Source organism: Pyrgilauda ruficollis, unplaced genomic scaffold (genome assembly GCF_017590135.1).
Source record: "Pyrgilauda ruficollis isolate IOZ18807 unplaced genomic scaffold, ASM1759013v1 scaffold3, whole genome shotgun sequence".
Taxonomy (NCBI): domain Eukaryota; kingdom Metazoa; phylum Chordata; class Aves; order Passeriformes; family Passeridae; genus Pyrgilauda; species Pyrgilauda ruficollis.
This window is the reverse complement of record NW_024524377.1, coordinates 24,590,183-24,611,928: the sequence shown is the minus strand read 5'-3', so window position 1 is coordinate 24,611,928 and position 21,746 is coordinate 24,590,183. Positions and strand designations below refer to the sequence as shown.

General features: G+C 43.1%; 1 protein-coding gene across 1 annotated transcript in view; it reads left to right on the top strand.

Moving 5' to 3' along the window:
• The window catches only part of CDK15 (cyclin dependent kinase 15), a 38,850-nt gene extending 22,711 nt beyond the window's left edge, over positions 1-16,139 (top strand). Inside the window, exons 11-14 of the mRNA XM_041473600.1 lie at positions 3,284-3,332; positions 5,930-6,069; positions 11,378-11,515; positions 13,849-16,139. Of these exons, the coding sequence (XP_041329534.1) occupies positions 3,284-3,332; positions 5,930-6,069; positions 11,378-11,487 (299 nt within the window). The 3' untranslated portion in view covers positions 11,488-11,515; positions 13,849-16,139. The remainder of the gene's footprint in view (positions 1-3,283; positions 3,333-5,929; positions 6,070-11,377; positions 11,516-13,848) is intronic.
• The last annotated feature ends 5,607 nt before the right edge of the window (positions 16,140-21,746 follow it).

Genomic DNA, 21,746 nt, shown 5'->3' with positions numbered 1-21,746 from the left:
TTTAGAAGCTTTCCAGAGTCAACTTGTGCTCCCAGGTACGTGTTTTCAGTGTCTGTTGCGTTTCCACAATGTCACCAGCAGATGGAGGCAACAAGCAGCAGGCCCTGAAATGCAAACTTCCCGTGACATTTGTGAAAATGCAGATGAAGTCTGCATTCCGAGTGCTTTGGGGGTTTTTTTTGTAATTTCACTTTTTATGTTGATGTTTCATTTAACACATGGGATGGTTGAAAACTGAATGCTAAAACGATAAAATTTTTATTGTCATAATGAACTGCATGCGGCTTTGATCTCAAAGGGAAGAGCAGTGCTGTAACCAATGTGCAATGTGTGCTAGCCAGGGTGTAGGGAAACTTCCCATCTGTGTGCCAGTGGGCACAGCCTGCAGTTTCCAGCCTGCCACACAGACAGAGCTCTGCTCCTGTCCTGAAGCCACAGAGATTTCACTAATGAGAGACATTTTCTCTGTGAGCCTGCAACCCCACTGCCTTCATCCAGCAATACTTGGTATCCTTTTTCTCTCTCTTAATCAATTAGGAAAGTTTGACTTTTGTCCTTTGGCTTGCTTGCCTCATTATCAGTTCATTAGCCACTTCCACCTGGGTTTTCGAATAGGAAGGTATTTCCTCATTAGCACACTCTACCTTGCATAAGGATAGAAAATAACAAACCTACGTGCTACCTTTCAGATCTACTCATACTGTTAAAAAAGCCAATCAGCCCTACACAATCCCATCATTTTATGTCTACATCATCATTGTGAGATGATGAAATCAGTAGTTCATCCGCTGTTTTGAATGATCTAAATATTCTTTATCGCTTACCTTTATGGAGTAGCTGTTTACAGTGGTTTACAATTTTAGATTGTTCTTAATCTTACAGTAGGGAAAATATTTACTGCTCTGTTTCTACCTTGCTCAACACAATGGGGCCTCGGAGTTCTCTAAGGATTTGTCTATATGTGGTCAGTCAGGAGATTAATTTGAACTGATTTAAAGTGCATTAGTTAACTGTATTAAATCCTTGAGCAGAGACACACTGTTTTCTTACCCATATCTTCCATTTATAATCAAAGCTCTGTATACAAAGTGGCAAATTTGGCAGTCCTCACTCAAGCTGAATTCTTCACTGAGGGATGTGTTTGGACAGGGACAGGAGTAGTTGGCTCACTGGCTCTTACACTACCCCTTGCAGATAATTATTAATCTCCAGGTTACATAAAAGATAAATTTAAGTCAAGAGGCTTGCTCAAGCCAGCAAACTTTATAATTCAGGTATTCCTCCCAGTTCCCAGTAAGCAAGCTGATATTTCTATTTCTAATGTAAAGAAAATCCTATTTTCTTTTTTGGAATGTTAATCCTGAAAATACACTCTGCAAAAACAAAGTGACATTTCACTAAGGTATCATTGAAATGTTTTGCCCTGCTGTTACCAAATGAACATTTTTTAAATTCTGTGTTAAACTCATTAAAAATACTAATGTTAAAAGATTTCAGTACAGTACTTAAGTAATCTTGGCATTTTTACTAATATTTAATGAAATGGATATATTGTCATAAAATGTTTTCATCTCACAAATCAAATTTTTCTGACAGAAAGTTACCACATCTGAAAGATTTTGGCCAACTCTGTGAAGAGGCAAAAATTTCTACCGCATACAGAAAAATTTTTTGCCTTTCCAAACAATTTTTAAAATTGTTTTCCTTCTATTCTATCTGGAAATTTTACATCGGTAATTTATTTCTACACTTTTACTATAGTCAAGGGGGCAAAGAAAAGGAAAGATGATCAGTGAAAACGTTACTAGTGATCCAAGAGGAGTGTTCTGCCAGTCTTGGTGACTTATTTGGGAAGGGAGTATTCAAGATGCTAATATATAACTTATGTGTATTGGTGATATGCCAGTGCTCTGGCACATAAACAGCCATGAATGCCATCCCAAGTTATATTCCCATTTACTGCTCTAGAAATTACCTTAGTATTTGGGTGTAGGAGAACAATTCATTTCTGCACTGTTACTTACCCTGTGAGAGGTTTAACAACCTGCTTGCCTGGTTTAATGGCGCAAGATTGCTGCTGGAAAGGTCAAGGGCTGGAAGTTCAGTCATTTGCACTTTTTCAAGTTGTTTGTGCATCAAGTCAGACGCTGGGTCTGGCACTCTGGAAATAGCTGCGCAGGCAGAAGCAGAGGGGACTCCCACTTGGACTGCAGCAGGCAGCTCCTGAATGAAGTGCCTGGTGCTTCCAGGCAGGCAGGGAGGGCAGATGCTCTTGAAGGGTGCAGCATCAACCCCAGCCGAGCTCTGAGTCTGCTGGCAGCAGACCAGTGCTGCTTGCCTCCTGGTGGTCTCCCTGCTGTGGGGAATGCTTGTCCAGGCTGAGCTGGAAGAGGGGTGGACACCACCCTTCCTGCTCTCCTTCCCATGACTAGAGTGCCACTGTTCATTCTCTGCTGTCAGAAACAGTGCTCAGGAAAATGTAGGTGGGTAGAAATTGCAGCCTTTCTGATTGCAAAAAAATCTCTCTGTTCATCAGCTCTACGGGGAAATTTTCCAGGCTTAAGCCATTCATTTGTATCTAAGCCTGAGAAAATTCATGCTTTACAATGGAGCATTTGAGGAATATATTCCTCTATATTTACCACAAAGTTTAAAAATACGTCCTTGAAAAATATCAAGGACTTCTCAAAACTACAAACTCTGCCAAGTTCCAGTCTGATAGAGATCACAATAATCAGCAAGTTACAAAGCCTCCATGAGCATGGTTAACTGGACAAACAACTAACTTAGTGAGAGCTGTGGGCAAGAAGAGAGTGGGATCAAAGTGCTTTGTCTCCATCCCCAGTGTTACTGCTGCATCCATGTAGAAAAGCCCCATGTACCCATGGGGGCAATATGTGAAGCTCAGCAGCTCCTTGGAAAGTCAAGACAATTGACTGGGGATTCAGGCCTGCAAACTTCTTTTTGCTTCCTTTGTGTGAAGGCTTTAGGGACTGATACTGCTTTTATTGATCTCAAAGCTAAGACTCACACTGTAACAGGAGGAGGTCCAAGGCCTATACTCACACATATATGAAAGGAAAGGGTTACAGAACTGGAACAGCCTTATTAAGATCAATGCAGGTACTCAAGTCCTGTAGGAATAAAGTATATTTATAAATAATAAGATGATAAATTCTATAGGGCCCTTTAAAATTCTGAGCACATTTTTTTGTAGGGGCTCAGAGAATGGGTTTTGGCTTGATTTTCATTTAATCTTGTGATTGATTATTACACTTTCTAGAACTGGTTGCTTCCAGGAGACCTCAGAGACTCCGAGTCATCTGTGACAGGTAAGCTACCTATAACAGCAATGTCAAAATTGCCTCTGGGTTTATTTGTTTCTTTATGCAATCATTTAACTTGAAATGAGCTCTTTTGGCAAGCTCAGGAAGAGCAGGGTGGCTCTGTAGTAACAAGCAGATCTAACATCAGTTAAGCAACTGATTTTGAGAGATCGCAGCAAAGGTAGGCACATAGTGGGTTTATTATTCTCAGAGGAGTAGTGATTATTCTGAGATAGGCAGTGATTCAATGACTTTGTGTGCAGCTTTTTGTGGGGCACAGTTCAATTGAGAAGGTCATATTTTCCCAGGCCCTCTTGCCCAGACTGAGGACAGACTTCACACTGTCCCAATTTTCATTTTTGAAAACAGACTGTAGGAATGTTGCTCAACAGCGGTAAGGAAGACATGCTAGGACAGCATTTTCATGAGACAATGAAATAATCTTGTGATTAGCTAGGAGGGGAAAAATCACATTCTTAGTGACCAAAGCTATGAGATGAAGGCCATGGTTACACACACAGAACAGACACACCAGCACTGCTGAATCACTCCCTAGTGTGCAAAGGGAAGGGAGTATTTTTTCAGGCACACACAAACACACACACACAGAGTGTATATATGTATCAGTGAAAGAAATTTATAATCAGACAAAGTGCCCTCACCTAGCTGAGGGATTCAAATCAAATCCCCCTAAACTGATTTTGAGGCACATAGCGGGTTTTATAGATGTGTAGGAAAAGGCAAGACAGGATTTGTCCTCAAGATTGGGTACATGAAGATGCCAATAATCAAATATCCTTTGAGGACATAACCACATTTTTCATTGCTGTTTATTATCTGTTCAGCTGATTGCTTGGGATCCAGCCCTACTAGGAGGGAAGTGTACTGCTCTTCAGAGCAGGATTTCCCAGATGCTGTTCTAAATGGCTGAACAAACATGCTAAAGTTTTCAGCAAAGCACAGGTTACTGAAATGCCAGCCATTGTCACGCACAGCTTGAGAAACAGAAAGCTCAATATGTCCCAAACCCTTATAATGCAGGTCCTGGAACAGAACAAATCCTCTCTCAGCCTGAACAAAGAAATAAGTATATTCCTTGTGACTGTGCTATATTGCACTTCTGCATTTTGGCCATAATCCTTTGACAGACTCCATTACAGGTCAAACCAAGGGGCTGGCCTAGCATCTCCATGGCAGAGATCTGGGCTGAATGTGGGCCAGCTCCAGCTCTGCCTTAGAGCTGCCTGGTGCTGCCATGGCCAAATAACTGCCTTGGAATGCTCAGCTTGGGAAAAGGAAAGAGCTGCTTCATGCAGACCGCTCAGCCATGACTCTCCATGGACAATTAAGAAATCAAAGGGGAGCTCTCCACAGAGCTTGGCCACCACCAGGAAGCCTGAGCCATTTTGGGAGGCACAGAACTGTGTCGCTGCCCAGAGTGGGAGCCTGCAGCAACAGGGACCCAGGGGGCAGAAGGTCTCCAGTAAGACCGTGCCAAGACAAGGGCAGCCTGTCATACAGCTCTAGCAAGAGGCCTGTTTTGGATGCTTTGGCTCCCTGTCCCATCCCTGGTGCCCAAGGAAGCGGTGGCTTGAGCTGTTTTTCTCTAGGTGAAAATTCAGCAATTATCTACCACAGTGAGGCCAGATACCTTCTACAAATTTGTTTCACAGGGTCTCTTTCTCTCCTTCTGTCTTGGTGTTTTTTCCTCTTCTTTTATATTTTACATTTTATCTCCTCCAAACAAAAATGTCAGCATGTTGAATGCCCTGTATAGGGAGGGGGAGTGTAGGAGCAGGGGGATCCCAGCCCCTGATGTCACTTGGAGGGGAAGCACCACTGGGGGCCAAGGGAGGAAGCGCAACAGGCCATGCTCTGAAGCTGAAATGTGATCAGAACAAACAAACAAAGTAAAAGCTGTAAAACTAAATGACTATTTTTATTTGTTTCCTTGTTGGTTTGTTTTCGCTCTTCTACTTCCTCGTCCCCAGCTGTGTGCTCCTCTAGGGAGCAGCCACTTGGCATTGGTATTTGCTGGGCATGAAGCATATGTGTATCACATTTATTTTAAGCACTCATCCTGAGAAACAGAGTCTTCTCTGTGAATCCCCAACACATTTTACAACCAGCTGCACTACTGGTACTGGGGTAGGAGAAAAGGAAATGGTATTTTCTTTAGGTTTATTAGGGTTGACCTCTAGTCTTCTCATTGGGTCAGTCATGTTATTTTCTACATTTGGATTGTCACTGTACACTGGTACCACCAAACTCTGATATTACGGTTACATCACGTAAAATACAGTCTCCTCAGCATCATTTCCCCTTTCACTTACAACCTTCTTTTTAAAAACCAGAAATTGGTTTTCAAAATTTGTCTGTAAACATGAGTTTGAGCTGAAATCCTGGATGCATATACCCCAACACAGTCAAACTCAGATGGAAAAGCAAATGTCCTGCAAAGCTATATAGCTGGGTGGGTTTATCCAGCTCCCTGTGTCCCTCCACTATCTTTGCCACAAGGTGAGAAGGGCTGGGTCATGTTCTGGTTCCAGCTTTCTGGCTCATCCTCATCTCCTATGCTATTTTTTCTTCTGTTTTCCTAGGATGAGCAGGGTGCCAGCAGCAGAGAATTTGGCCTCCAGGATGCTCACAGCCTTCCCTCGAGGCCGAATCTCTGCACAAGATGCGCTTCTTCATAGCTTCTTCAGCCCTCTGCCTCCTCAGCTCTATCAGGTTCCTGCTGGTAAGTTAACTCTCAGTTTCATCTCACTAAGAAAGAGCTGCTGCACGTGCTATTTACTGTGAGTTTCCTCTCTGTTTTGAAAGTCTCTGCCATTCACCTGGATGTCTCTCTTTTCTGTCTACACTTCCTTCCCACTCCTATGAGCTGCAAAGTTTACATCCCGTGGCAAATTTGACAACTTGTTTTTCTGTTTTCTTCCACTTGACCACTGTGTTAATACTAGAAGGGGACCTTGATGGGCTGCTGCCATGGCCCTCTGCAAAGCAGAGGTGTATATGCTTTGACAGGTCATCTCTCCCCCATTCAGTAACCCCAAGGGCCTGGACATCTCCCCAGCTCACACTGTGTGTTCAGTGTAACTCACCCGCTGGTCCCTCCTGATGTCCTGAATTCCCATCTGCTCAGCATGGTGTGCTAGCCCCAGTTCCCTTGGACTACTCCTCCCACTCCCTTTTGATGTTGAGACAGCTGTTCCTTGTCCCCTGTCACACCAGTTCTCCCTCAGTTTTACCTTGCTCCCTTCTCTTAAGCACACAGCTGCACACACAGTTGTGCCTCTCCTGGCCTGAGCTGACAAAAAATACAGGGTCTCCCAAGCTGCAGTTCTGCTCCTCACTAGGGAAAGCTTGCTCCTATTGGGCTGCAGGCCAAAGGGACCTTGCATTCCCTGTTGCCTCCTGGGCACCCTGTACACTAGTTAGTTTGGTGGTGTTTTTTAAGATAGGGGCAATTAAGAAAAAGTCTTCATGGACTGTGTTGTCAGGCTATTGGAAAACCAAATTTCTGGCTCCTGTGACACATCCCAAGTGGAGAAGCAGCCAGCTAGCATCTGTCCCAATCCCCCAAACTGCTGCCCTTCAGAAGGTGCTCTGTGTGTGTATGTGCTTGAGTGAGAGACATCTGCATTCCTTTTCTGTTCACCCAGCCACAGAGCACAAATCTACTTTGACACTTTTAGAAAAATGAAAAGATGGAATCTCGCAGGAGCCTGCCTGTGCCGGGGGGGGAGGAGGGGAGCACGCACAGCAGGAGGGAAGTTGACTTTTCTTTATACATATAGGGTTTTTTCCATGCAGAGTTTAAATTATGCCTGATAAAAGGAGTTTCGTGGATGTTTCAGTTCTTTCAAACCCTCCTGGCTTCCTCCCAATTAAATGAGGTTTGTCAAAGCCACAGGGCTCTGCTGCTGCCAGAGAGGCGGACAAGCACTTCCCGCAGTGACATCTCCAATCCCCAAGGGAGAAGATGAAAGTGTCAGTGCTGAGAGAGAGAGAGAGGGAGAGAGAGGAAAAAAACAGGTACAGAGACAGACAGTGTGAGAGAAAGGGAGAGAGTGAGGAGAAATAGAAGGAATGAGAAAACAGATTGGCATAATGTGTCAATCTCTCTGATATGCTGCCAGTGAGGGGACAGATTCCTTTCACCTGGGTTTAGGCACCATCCCGTATTTATTATCCCCCATATTGCAGCAAGAAGTGTCGTGTGGACAGGAAACTGCATGGCGTTATCATAGCAACCAATGTGTTGAGAACAGAATCAAAGTGCACAGGGCTGAAACAAGTACAGTACAATCATGCAAGACCATATTCATGAGTGACTCATTAAGCCTGTAAAATTTAGGCTATTCTGAATAATTCCCCATGTAGCCATTCCTATTGCCATAATTGTTTAAGACATTTGCTCTCTTGTGTCACTTTGGCATAACACTCTTTTGGAATTTAACTGTATCATTTTAAAATTCTTGTTGCTATGATAACAGTGCAGATTTTAAATATATTCTGTTCCCACTTTGTTCTGGAGGATGCTGGCTATTAGTTGCCATCCTCTGAAAGGGAAAGTTAAAGCAGAAGGGCAGATATGATCTGGAGATGAAAGGTGAAAGAAGAGGGGGTTAATCCCAAGTTGTGTGAGAGAGTAAGAGGGAAACAACATTTGAAAAAATAAAAGGCTCTCATAAGAAATTATTCTCTGTTTTTATGAAATAATTGTATCTATAACTGTCCTTTTTATAAGTTGTTATGACAAGCTGGAAGCTAGAGGATGTTTTTCAAAGGTCAGTCCTTGGGAAAAAATAATTGGAGAAATCACTGTTTCGAAGTTAAGTACCCCTCCAAATAGCATGTTTCTGATTCCTAGGGGGAATGTTAATGGTTAGAGGCTGGCTGCTGCCCCTGGGAAGGGGGAGAGGGAGCACAGAGCTCTTTGCTTCCTTGAGAGCAGCTCCTACAGAGTGGAATAGGTTGCTGTTGCTATGCTCATCTGAGCAAAAAGTGCTGGGAAAAAAGAGTAGCCTGTGCTCGAAGGGAGGAAGAAGGTTCTCTGTCCTCTGAGTGGGGCTGGCCCACAGATGGGCCTCTCCTACAGCTGCTCATTCCTGTGCCTGTAGCTCTAGAAGGGGATTCCTGAGGCCCAGGTTCAAACCTCACTCATCATTCGTGGCCTTAATTCTACGTGTGCCACCAGCACCTCTGGATATAAAAACAGAGAGAGGTTCAGGGGTTTTTTCACCTTCCTTTCCTTTAGGCTAGTAGCCTAAGAGGTGGCAGTGGCAACCTTTTGTAAAACTGGAGCATTTGCTGTCCTTTTTCTAGCCAGAGCCAATCCTGAGACAATTATCTTTGTGCAGTGCAGCCCTGCACTGCAGCAGCTCTGATAAAACTTCATTCTAACCCTTTGCCACCTGCTAAAGCAGAATGTTTTCTGTCCAATTAATCCCTCCTGGAAGAAAGACGAGATCCTTGAATCAAGAAAGCATGAGCTGTGCTCTCAACTCAGTGTCAGTCCTGAAGTGCAAAAGGGCCTTCCAAGGAGGTATCTCACTCTGTTGCCAGACAGGTCAGACACAGTAACAATTGCAGCTTATTATTCTTGGTTATAGATTTGGTTTGTTTTCCCTCTCTTTTTCCCTCTGATGCTTTAGAGCAGGCTTGCAAGAAGGGAAGGTAAGCAGTGGGATTTGGGGTTATCAACAGTGCATTTCCAAGAAAACATACTGCAAGAAGAGCTCTGGCCAAACCACCCAGGCACCCAGGCACAGGGCAGCTCAGATCCTTTCCCCACCAGACAATGTCCAGTCTCAGGAGAGACCTTTCTCTCAGTGAGGAGACATTCAACCCTGGCCATACCCTCAGCACGGCAGTTAGAAAATTCCAGTACATGCTCCATGAGGAGGACTGTGTGTTGCATGGATAGGATCTCAGCTTTGACTAGGAGGTACTTGCTTTTTTGGGGTACAATTGGTCTCTAATTGTTATCTCCCCCAGCAACTCAAAATCAGTGCACCAGGTGATGAAGACACGGTACCATTTCTCCTGAAACAGCCCACTATTCAGCCTTTCAGAGACAAAGAGGAAGAGGAGGGAGGCTTGATCTTGACAGTCATTTTAATGTCTGTTGCATCTAAACTAAAACAAAGCAAGTAAGTAAGTGTGGGCAATGAGGAGGTTAAGGCTGCAAGCCATTGCCTACCAAAATCCCATTACTGTTGGGATTAGCCAGCACTGGTAAATGTTATTGCAGGGGACATATAAAGAAGAGCTGGCTTTCATCATCCCTTGTTTGGGTTGGCTGGTTGCCCTAGGTTCTCCTACATAGCTAAAAGGTTCATACAGTCACTTGATTTTTTTTACCACTCCGCTTTGTGACCTCTGTACACAGCAAACAGATATCCTTCACTGTAAGTCAGATACAGACACCTAGAAAGTTCCTACCAGGTGTATTATTCTGGTTTATAATGTGTCTTAATACAGGAATAAACCAAAGCTGGTGATGAGCAGGAAATCAGCTGCCCCTCCTAAGCCAGAAGCATTCTTATCTGTGAGGTGATAAAACAAATCTTCACTTAACTCAGGAAACCACTCCACACTTCACCTGGTGTGATCCCCACAGTGGTGGAAGATGTGCTTGCCTTCATACTGACAGGACATGAAAGTTTTGTATTTTGTCATTAACTCACCACCCTAGGAAAGAGTTGTTGCAACATCACAGCAGATGCTTGCCAAGTGCACAGGGCCCTCGACATGTTGCCCTGTTGAAGCTCTTCCCTGCATGCTGTCCTGGGGCAGGCATTGTGCTGGGCACTGTTTAGGAGCATGGGGCAAAGGGGAAGATGGGAAAAAGGAAAATTTCCTTTGCTCACTCCCCAGCTCCTGCTCTTGCAAAAGCAACTGGCGCAAAGTTTGGCCCACATGACTTGCGGAAACAAAGTCCTACAGACATGGATCAAATGCTCTGACTCCCATTGATCTCAGGCCAGAGAATCTCTATAAAGGTCTTATTGTTCAGGGAGACAAACCACTCTTGGGGGGAGTGCTGTTAATACCATTCGTGGAGGCAGACACTATTGCATCAGAGGTTTGCAGATGTTTTTCTGTGTTTTGTCTAATTGCAAGTTATAGCTGAGGTTTCTTTAACTTCCATTTTCCCTTTAACACTCTTAAATGCAAATCTGAAAAGATTTAGTTGTCTTGTTTGCTGTGAAAAGACATCCAGACTGAAAGTCTCACATAGTCATTTCCCATCCTCAGGTGCACTTGTGACTTCACCCAGTTATCAGCAGAAAAGAGTAAATGGGGAGGTAGTGATCAGATTTCTAAGGCACAAAAGTTAAAGCTAAGTTTGAGATTGTGACAGCAAGCAACCATAAGCATAGGAACTCAATTAGCCTGAAAGACAACTATCTCATTATCTTTCCGAAAATGATATAAATACATAAGAATATAAAAATTTAAAATAAACTCTCTATTGACTGTCTAGATGACTGAATTTCACTGCTCAATTTCTTTAAACACCCACTTTAGTATTTATTTATTCTAAGCGTGAAGCAGCTACGATAATTAGACTGTCAGATTTGGTAAGTTAATGAGGAGTCACTGGAGTGGAAGGTTTTGCATTTGTGAGATTGCTGAAGGAGAGAAGCTCTGTGCCTTCGCTCTATCTCTTTTTTCTTTTTCTTTTTTTCCCCTCTGCTGGGTGGGAAGGAGAGAGCTTGGCAGTGCGCAGATCCATTTGAATCCTTTTGATTAGCAGGTTGCCTTCCTACCACTGTTCTACCAAATAGTATTTTGCTGGTTGCTCCAAGAAAAAGAAAATGAAAAAAAGAAAAGAAACTGCAGATGAGATTTCTAGAGAAGAGTGTCTAGATTAAAGAAATAATTTTCCAAAAACAATCAGAAGAATGCAGCTGTGAGAAATGGGATCTTGAATTAGATTATATTGCAGCTAATGTCACAGGAGAGCATTAAGAAAGTAGTACAATGAAGGAAAAGGACCCTTTTGCAGCTTTCTCTTTAACCTGATTTTTCCACAGGACAATCAGTGCTCACAGTTCCAGGGGTGAGACTGCAACCTGAAATCTGTGACCTATTTGCTTCTTACCGAAAAGGCCGTGTCTCAGGAGGTTCAAGCAAGTTTTGGTAGAAATCATGGATGATTGAATAATTCTTAGGTAAGCACGTAGTTGCCATTGTCAAAGCTGCTGCCATCACCTTTAGGATATGAATTCGTTCGTGTACTGAAGGTGGGAAAATAGACTTGATACTCAGGGCTGGATGATCACATCCAGGGTGAGAACAAAGTGGGAAATCTCACATTCAGAGAGAAGAGATCAGCAAGCCAATGGCCCCCAATGAACAATGTTCAGTGGTATCATGGGAGCTTTGAATTTGTTTTGTCATATTGCCAAGTCTCAGACCAGTGCCCTTTCCTCCAATGCCTCCCCAGTCAAAGTATTGCTTCATTTCCCCATTGCTTAAACTGACCAAATTGCTTTGTTCTCCTTTGCCCTTGCCTACTGAGTTCACATTTCATAGCTTACTTGTTTTGATTTCACACACATTGGAACCTGAGCAGAGCTAGGCAAAATCTCCTTATCTTGTACTATCTTTGGATTTAATTAATCACTATTTTAATGTCAGGTTTCAGAATTATGCTTCAACATCAATATTTTTCATCTTTTTGTTACAGAAGACCAAAAGGTCACTTAAAATCACTGTTATTAAAAAAAAATTACCAGAAAATATCCTTTTATTATATCCTCTTTGTTTACTTTGTGCATTTGTTAGCAGCATGTGTCCTGTCAGTGCTACTGCTGGGTCTGTGCTTGCAGGGCAGACCTGGAAACTGATTTTGAGGCCAAATTAGCTTGACTGTCTTACTGTCTGCCAAGCTAAGAGGCAACCTTAGGATAGCAGGACACACCCCAGCTACCATCTGTGCTTTCAAATGCATGTAGATGGCATGTACCTGCTATAGGACCAGGTCCCAGCACTCAGTGCCTGGACATAGCCTCTCTACCCCTTCTGCACTCATCATGTAGACAACAGCAGGCAGAGAGGCCAGCCTGGAATCCTTTTAAGAAAGACCTGACATTGCCAGTGCTGTGACCAGATTGGGTTTTGGAAGCAGCTTGAATGCCTTCCCTGCTCACCTGCTCAGCTGAGCGCAGACAGGATGGCTTTTCCCTCTCTGTGATCAGACAGGAACTAATCCTGCCAGAAAAGCTGGCTGTCAGTTCCACTAAGGCTTCTAGGACAACTCACTTGAGGAGGGCACTCATGCATCAATGTTCTATGAACTTGGATTTGGCCCATTTTAAATTATTTACAGAGCATTTCACAAATATATAATTTAAAATAGCGAAAACTTGCAACTACTAGGAGAAACTCTTAACATTTTTTGTTATATATTAACCTGTCCTCAAAATGATTGTGTACCTTTTTTTAGGTGCTTACAAAGCATGCTAGACAAGCTTAAATGTCAACTCAAGTTTTCTTCTGCAGTTCATTGCAGGAAAACATTCTATATGTGATAGTGTTCATATTATTAATTCTCTTTTTAAAAAAGGCATCTGGATTCAGACATGCAAGCAAGATTATAAATGAAACAGTATTTTTTTTTTTGGTCATTTTAATAGGCTACCAATGGAAAGCAGGGGCTTCTGTATGCTTTTTCAAAACTAATGAGAGGCAGATAGGCATCTAAAGCACAACAGCCTCAAGCTGGCACATGAGAGAATGGAATTTCCTGGGAACATAATGAAACTGGCCAGCCTTCCTTCCTTTGCCAGCCTAAGTTACGAAAATAGACAAAACCAAAAAACTAAACATACTAGGCTCCATCTTGAATCCATGGGCCCTGAGCAACACAACAAGGGACAAAACATCATCAGAGACTCCTCCTTGCTCTCCTTCTGGTTTCAGGAAAAGATGAGATACTGTCAGTTGTCTATTCCGGGGTAATTTATACTCCATGCCAACACTCCACCCATTTTCTGCCCTATTCCACCCACCACTTTCCCTCTACCTGCTGAGGAGGAACATATGGGTCATTGGAATCTGCTACTGTTCTCATTCTGCCTCTCAAAATAAATATTCAGATATTTAATGCTGCACCTCCTACATATATGTGATACTGTACCAGCTAAGTGTAGTTGAATCTATAGGAAGAGAAGAGCCTGTTTTAAACCAGCTTTTGACAAGCAGAATAACTGAAGGCACTAACCCTGCAGAATATTTGTGATTGGGATTTATTTTTCTTTTTGATTCAGGACTTAGGCCATGGATTTTTCCCCTGATAGAATTCCTCTGCAATAGGGGCAGATTGTACCCTCTCTTACACCAAGGACCTTTGAAATAACTACTTATATTGACAAAATGAAGAAAAGTCTTTGAGATTATAAAACAAGGACACAGTTTGAGGGGTGTTGTGTATGTTTTTCAAAAGTCACCTTTCAGTAGAAGGGAATGAAATTGTGCAGATGTCCTGCCTTTTGTTTTTCAGAAAGCAGTGTCAGAAGGATTGGCTTGGCAATGAAGAGGTAACAGCACAGTCTGGACACTGGACTTGCAGAATATACTCAGCCATGTGTCACTTAATAGAGAGCTCCCTGGACCAGAAGATCGATGTACAAACAGGACAGATGGGGACTGACAATTGAAAGAATGTGGAGGCTCATCCAAGGCTTACAGAGACCTGTCTTTCCTGGGGTATGCCTACAATCTCCCTCAACAAAAGAGCTCCTGAGGGAAGGAGGGGATTAGTCAAAAGTTGAGTGAAGTCTCCAGGGAAGATGGTTTCTTGGATAGAGTTGTCAACAAAAGGAATTGTTTAAGACTATTTGTGATAATTTCCTAGAGGGAGCTTCTGCCATTACTAACAGGATTACCAGCATACTGGTTCCACACCAGCAGAGCATTAGACATGTGCATTGCAGACTGGTTGCTTAGAGCTGAATTCAGGGGTCTTACACAGCATCCCAAATGTGGGCAGGTGTTGATGAGCAGAGGGGAGATGGCAGAGAATTAAGATGCAGCCAAATGTAGTCCATTTTTGGTCCAGCTGTTGCAGAGAGTCCTGGCTCATTAATGAGTTTCCACAGTGTTTAAATCTCCTTGATCTCAAGGCTGCTGACAGACCATAAGAAGGAAAGCTAATCTGAGGTGAGTGCTGATGGGGATACATGGGGAAATCAGAGACCTCTTTCCCAACTGCAGTCACTGTGAAATTTCTCATAGAATTCCTCCTGGAAGAATTGGGAAAGCAAGTAATTTACTGTGTTCAAGTACTAGTCTTCTTGGTTTCAGTTATCTCGGATACTTTTTCTTAGCTCTGGGACATAGAAACCAGTAGCCTTGGTGTAACCTCCCAGTACATCTGGGAAGAAAAGGAAGACTAAGATAAATCACTGAGGTGCAGACATATAAACCTTCTTGAATATTTTTATTTACTTGAGTAGTGTCACTGGCATGGCTGGGAGAGCTCCTCTGAGCAAGAATTATGCAGAGCATTGAGGCACTGGAACAAAACCAGTCAAGGAGCCATGTGTGGCAGCCATAGAAACAGCTGAAAAGTGAACTTTAGTTACTAAAGAGAGCTGCGTCTCCAGCCCCACTCCAGTCCATTGTTTACCAAAAACACACTGCAGATCTGGGCAGGAAGCAGCACAACAGTTTGTGTTCCCCTTTGCCTATAGACATAATTTCAGGAATGTACAGATTAGCTACATTAATGGGGACATAGACTATCTGCAGGCACTGCTCAGTTAAGAGGATGAGCTTTTCCTTAGGTTATGTTCGTTAAAATTCTCTGCCTTGATGAAAAGGCAAGCTATGTCCCAAAAATCTTTCTACCTCTAGATTGCATGGACTTGGATCTCCCAAACATCAGCCATTCTCAATGACCTGACCTCCCTTTGCAATACTGAACAGAGCAGCTGTACATGATGCCCAGGTGGGGACAGGGGTTGTTTTGCATTCCTTTTGCATTCTTGGAGATGTCTGGACTAAGAGCAGTGAAGAAGCAGGATCTCCAGGGCCTGCAATGGGATGGTTGTGGCTGAATGTCTGCTCCTAATTGAGAGCAACTAAATGTTGAAGATACATTAAATGAAAGGATTTGTTATGCATGGGCAGTGAGGGATCTAATGATGAGAACTGAGTGACTTTTCCTCATAGTCTATCCAGAGCATAAATTGTAAATTTCTTCTGTCCTGGAGCAGTGGGACAGAATGGCTTTGCTGTTTTACATAACTGCCACCCCATAATGGCCATGCCACTGCTAAATTTAGCCATATGCTAAATTGCCAAAGAGTCAAATGATACCTTATAATTCTGTATCTAGAGGAGCAGAAAGACAGGATGATCCTGGATATGCTGCAACCCAGCAGTCTTCTGTTCTTTAACTCAACATTGTAGGCCCAATGTTAGGCCTAAAATGTGCCAGATCAGAGAGAAACTGACTCTGAACCACTCCTCTCCTCAACTAATGGGAATACTATTTACATCAGGAGTACTATCTCATTAGATTTTCCATCCCCTGTTCTGCACAATCTCAGGGGCAACAGCCTTGGGGGAGAATGGCTGTAGTGTTGTAATGAGTCAGAAAGAGTAGGTAACAAGAAACATGTCTCAATCCATGTACCAAGTTAGTGCCACCCAAAAAGGCAGTTCTGCTCCCCCCGTTTTCCTCCCTGCTTCAAGATTTACAGTCTTTCTCTTTTTCTCTCTGTCATCTTTGTAAGCCCTTGAAGAACTGATTTAATTCACTAAACAGATGGAAGACTATGAACTCTTTTGCTGAGTTAGTTCTTCATTGTTTTAGTGAGCTGAATCAGATTATGCAGGGAGAAAAGCACCAGACTTAATATGGATGAGTGGGGAGTAGGAAAGGAGGAGGTGGAAAAATCCATGAAGTTCATATTCTCTTATCTCCAGCCTGCTCACATCTAGTTCCTGTGGTGTGATCATCCCATGTCACATTTGAATGTCTGATGTTGTTTTGAGATAATAACTGAATGGGTTCTGGCAAGTAAGTTCTCAGTACTGCTGTCATTTATGTGGGCCCAAGTCAAATCCAAATGTTTGCTGTTGAACACCTCACAAAAAGTCCCAGACATTAGCAGAGAGGCACAGGACTGACCTTTTTTCTTTTTTTTTTTTTTTTTTTTTCCCCCCCCCAGAAAATACTTTATTTTGGCAGGGGCAGGATGCTTTGGTAAAGCAGGTGAGAGTTTATAAAGTGCATGTAAATGGAGATCATTGTGCTTAAGGGTCATCAAACTGTTTCTTCTCACCACCTTATAAAAAACCAAAACCAAATCTGAGGTTTTTGAGAAATCCTTTAACATCCTTCTTTATGTTAAGAGAATTTAACATCAGACTTAAATATTTGCTTTAAAAACATCTGGAAGTAAATGAAATAACTTCTTTCCCAGGCCAGGATTCTGTTTTGTTTCAGCCTGGAGCAAGTTTGTTGGCCAAATTATACAGGTCCAAGAAAAGATCCAAGGGCTTTAAAACTAGCAAACCCCCGTCTGTAATGGTGCAAGTGGGCAAAGCTCTCTAAAGTGTGTGTGGGGGAGGGAAATGCCAGGAAAATCCCCCTCACAAGCCAGAACTGCATTTGGGGAGCCCAGATGAAAGCGCTGATGCGGGTCATGTGACAGGTGTCACTTCAGTAATGATATTGGGGCAGAGATAAAAGTCCTCGCCGGCTGGTCATGTGACATCGCTTCATTACTGGCACAGCAGGTGGTCGGAGAGACTCAATGCCTTTATTTTTTATTATTTTTTAATTTTTTTTTTTTTATTCTGTGATAATGAGAAAATGTTTAAACTTCCATCCCTGTGTTTAAACACTTCTTCATGCTGACAGCAGCAGGAGATCCCTTGATCAGCTGTCAGATGGGAAAGTGCAATTTTTCTGGAAAGTAAACAGCGTGTTTGCCAGTTGGAAATAATTTTCTGTTTGTTGGGACTGCTAGTCGTGGTGTGATGGAGCCATGTCACAGCATCTGACAACTCGGGAGTGGGGAATAGAAAACAGGCTGAGAAATGGGGTTTAGACTCTGCCTCTGATAACAGCAGCTTGAGATTTTTGACACTTCGTTATTGTTATTTTGTGGAAAAAAACCACAACTTACGGGTTGCTATGAAACTTCCAAAGCAGCAGCTCAGTGCCAGTGTGAATGTGTGGGACCTCCTAAAAGAAGCTCCTGCATTTTAATACAAACTTTCCTAGGAGAAAAGCAAAAAGGACACAAAGGAGATGAGTAGGTGTGGAGATGTGTGGGGGTGAAGGTGGTCAGATCTCATTCCTGGCTTGCAAGAAGAAACAAAAATAAGTCTTATTAGAAAACTTTACATGGTTCTGATGTCAAGTAGGTTTGGGTAACCCACTGGGAATTCTAGGTAAGAAAAGGAAGGCAAATGTGGTCACAGGATCATGCAAAAGAGCTCAACGCGGCCCTGAGCCTAGCTGAAATCAGAGGTGTTATGGTCTCCTTCGGAAGTACCCTGGAACCCAAGTTAACTTTAAATGCTAATCACATTTTTTAAAATTTTCCTGTTAGGCAAATACCTTCTCAAAGTCAATTCCTGTTGATAAAAAGGAGATACAGATATTATACACATAATTCTAATTAAAATTAGGGTTTGAATGTGCCTATGCAGGGCCACACACAACATTTTTCCTAGGCAGACACAGACAACATCTTTTGTGCAGAATCAACAAATCAACCTGATTTCAGCACCGGGAAAGTTAATTACGGCTCAATCACTAAAAAATATTCGCAGCAATTATGTTACATGAAATCCTTGGTAGCCTCCCAACAAACGCTTTCCTCTGCGGGCTGCACTGCAGCATTCTGCCTCTTCCTAGAGATCCCAGATAAAAGCTTCCTGCCTGTTACACCGGCCGGCAGCCCACCCGCAGCCCAAAGGCTGCCCTGGAGCCGCTGCGTTGGCCTCAGTGCCCGGCTGCAGCTCTGCTGGGGCCGGTGGGGCTGGGGGCCGGGCTGCCACCAGGGGCTGGGCCCGACCAGCAGCAAAAACCATCCCAAGCGAAGAGATCGCATCAGAATCTGGCCCCCGTTGTTAGCAGTCATTAAAAAACATTGCACTTTTAATAGGAGCTTATTCAATTAGCAGACTAACAGGCTCCATCAGATAAGCTGGGGATTTCCCCGGGAATCTGAGTCACATACGCTGAAGCTGCTCTGCACTGTATGGTTAACCCTCTCCATGCATAACCAGCATGAAGAGGCCGGCCGAATCCCAGGAAAGGGCTTGTTTTTGGGTTTTTAAAGGAGAAGAAGGAGCCCTCCACTGCGCCTCGAAGCCTCCGGAGGTGCCAGTGCCGAATGAGTCACGCACGCTGCAAGGACCCAGGAGGATCATGGCACCAAACTCGCTGCTGCAGACAGGAGACTCGCCTGATCTCCGATAAACACGCTGACATTTGGCAGCCTGACAGCTTCACAGTCCCATAAGAGGCTTCCTAATTAGAGCCTGGGTGAGAAATAATCCACAACTTGAAGTTTGTCTCTAGCTTCCTTGCTGTACTTTTTTTCTCCTCCCTTTTTGTGCCTTTTTTCCCTTTTCAGTGTTTTCTCTCACACATTCTCAATACATCCCCTCCCCGCAGGCGGAAGCTGTTTGAAACACCAAGCAGGATAAAGGGTCACTTTTGCCTGTCCTCTCAGCTCAGAACAGCTCCCAGCAAAAGCACCCCTCTTACATTCCAGCTTTGCCCTTGAAGGAGACGGAGAGATAAGGCAAGGGAAAGGACAGTACATGGTGAAGTTTATAATGAGGTAAAGTAAAACCGGTCTGGAAGAAAACCAAGCCAGTCCCATTCTTTCCTAGTCAAGCAAGTAAGCCAAAACTAGTGCTCCTGGCAGCAGGAAAATAGGGGCTCTGGGGCTCTCGGTCTGGATCCAGCCCTGAACTTTGCTTTCCTCTTCAGCAAGTGCCCCAAGCAGCAAGTCATGGCATCCTGCGCCCTTCAGCTGAAGCCAGGATCTGAATTTGGCACTGTCTTCAAAACGTACAGTACCATGATGCTGTGTATCATAGTAAGACATTCAACCAGCTGGTCATACAATGAAATGTACTTTTTAGCAATATGTACTGGTACACAGCCTGACCTTTTAAAGATAAATCATTTTCTACTCATTTACCCCATCACATGTATATTCTCTGAACAGTTCCAGAATAGTTCTTCAAATGAAATAACCTATGGAATTGAGATTATAGCAATATTGGCTAAGACAAGTATGACTCTTTTACTGTATTTATCTCTTAGAGGATTATTTGCTGAGAGTGGGATTGTTCTCTATTTAATATCCCAAAGTCTTTTCCAGGGTAGTGAGACAGGGTAGCAAGGCTCTTAAAATACAGGTCATTGTATACCCTGCAACAGTTTGGATACAGATACAAACATCAGAATTCACTTTTAATTAGAAGGTTGTTCTCCCACACTGTCCTCCTCAGTGAATACCATATGCCCTGGATAGCCACCAGAAACAGGCACAAACTTGGGATTCTCTGTTCTTGGCCATACATTACATCAGACAGCTCTGTATGTTACCGGTCAGCAGGATTCCAGATGATGACATGGGAAAAATACCTACAGGTAGTTGACCATTAGCTCTCTCCAGAGCAAACAGACTTCATTCAAAATATGCAGTTGAAGCTGTTTCCAGGACAAACATATTTAATGCTGAGATACACTGGAAGGTCTCCATCTAGCATCTAGATGGAATGACATCACTAGAATTCAAAATGCATCTCACCCAGAGGACTGGGGGTCCTTGGGGAGTACCTTTCCTTGAAGTTTCATTTTGGGGGCTTGATTATGATTGCTGATGCCCAAGTGCTTCATGTGTTGCAGATGTCTATGTATGGTGCAGCTGTGAGAAAAGATCGGTGGTCCTACACCTTTGTACTGGGGAGAACAACCCTGCACAAAGACCAAAAAAGGACCATATGATCATCTTCACCTGTAACGTCTGTACTGCTGCAATGCTGAGGCTGAGAAAATTGTTTAGCAGAATGGTATTTCCAACAAACAGATGTTTGTGAAGTAAGCAGAGATACCTCCTGAGGATTTAATATTAATACATTCTCTGAACAGATTGTAGTTGTGTGTTTTCTACCATCCCTCCCTATAAACTGAAGCATGGATTAGTATTTATAGATCCCAGCCTACCCACTTGCTTGGAACACCTTTGAAGCTGTGGGAGAGGTAGCTGCATTCATAGCCAAATGTCATCTCCAGGGTCCACACAGCATCATGGCAGAATTCTGCCTTTCAGCATGGTAGAAACCATGGAAAACATTAGATGATATACTGGACCTTATCTGGCTCCATTCGTGCCCTGATACTTTTTGCATGACAAATGAGTATAGACATGAAGAAAGAAGAGAGCATAGAAAAGGGGAAAGCTCTCTGGGAGGACTGAGTGGGGAGGAAATGAAGCAGAGCTGTCCCTGAATGACTTGTTCCTTGTGTACTTGTATTTCCTTGTGGCTGCAAAGTGGTCACAGGGGTCAAAAAACCAGAATTATACACACACATGCCTGTTTGAGATGGGTCATTTTAAAATTCAGGAGAATCAGATGTCAGGAGCAAGTGTAGTAGCGCAGAAGAAAAGAAAAACTGTGATTCTTTCAAATTAAACCTCATATTTCCTGGGTTTAGAATTTCAGACATTTAAATATATTTTAGACTAAGTCTTAGAAATAGAAGTTGGCAGCCTGGAGGAATTAATTTTTTTATGATTTTATTTTAAGAGATTAACTCAAGTTGATAGATTTAGAGCATATTTTAAGTTTGTTGGTTTCAGATGTTTAAAAAGAAATTTAAAATAAACAAACAAATTCCAGTAGAAAATTTGGCAAGGGCTGAATCCTTTGGGCAAAATTTTCCCAGGAGAAACATAGATCTTTGATAAGCAAAAGAGGAGATGCTGTATTTCACAGCTTCAATGCAGCTCTGAGGCCTCTCCAGAGACTCCCACATGCTAAACAGGGATTTCTTTAGTTTAAATGCCAGATCCACTTTGGTCCCAGTGAAACTCCAGAGGGGCATTACCTAGGAAAATGGGGCATGTTTAATCCACTTTATCATTAATGCAAAGAATAGTCTCAATATTTGTGAAAATCAAACCCATGTGTTATGGAAGGTCCTTCATATCTTGAGTGGATTAAGCTCTACGTGCCAGCCTTGGCAGGGTGGCTGAGCCATAGTTTGTCTGTTTGCAATGTCTCATGACATGGGTCTGTAATGAGGCAAACATGAGCCAGACTGCTGGCCTGACTGGGCACTTACCTGGAGGATGTGCCGGAAAATTTATTTCAGTGACTAAGGCTGCAAGTGCCACAGGTGCCTGAGGAAAA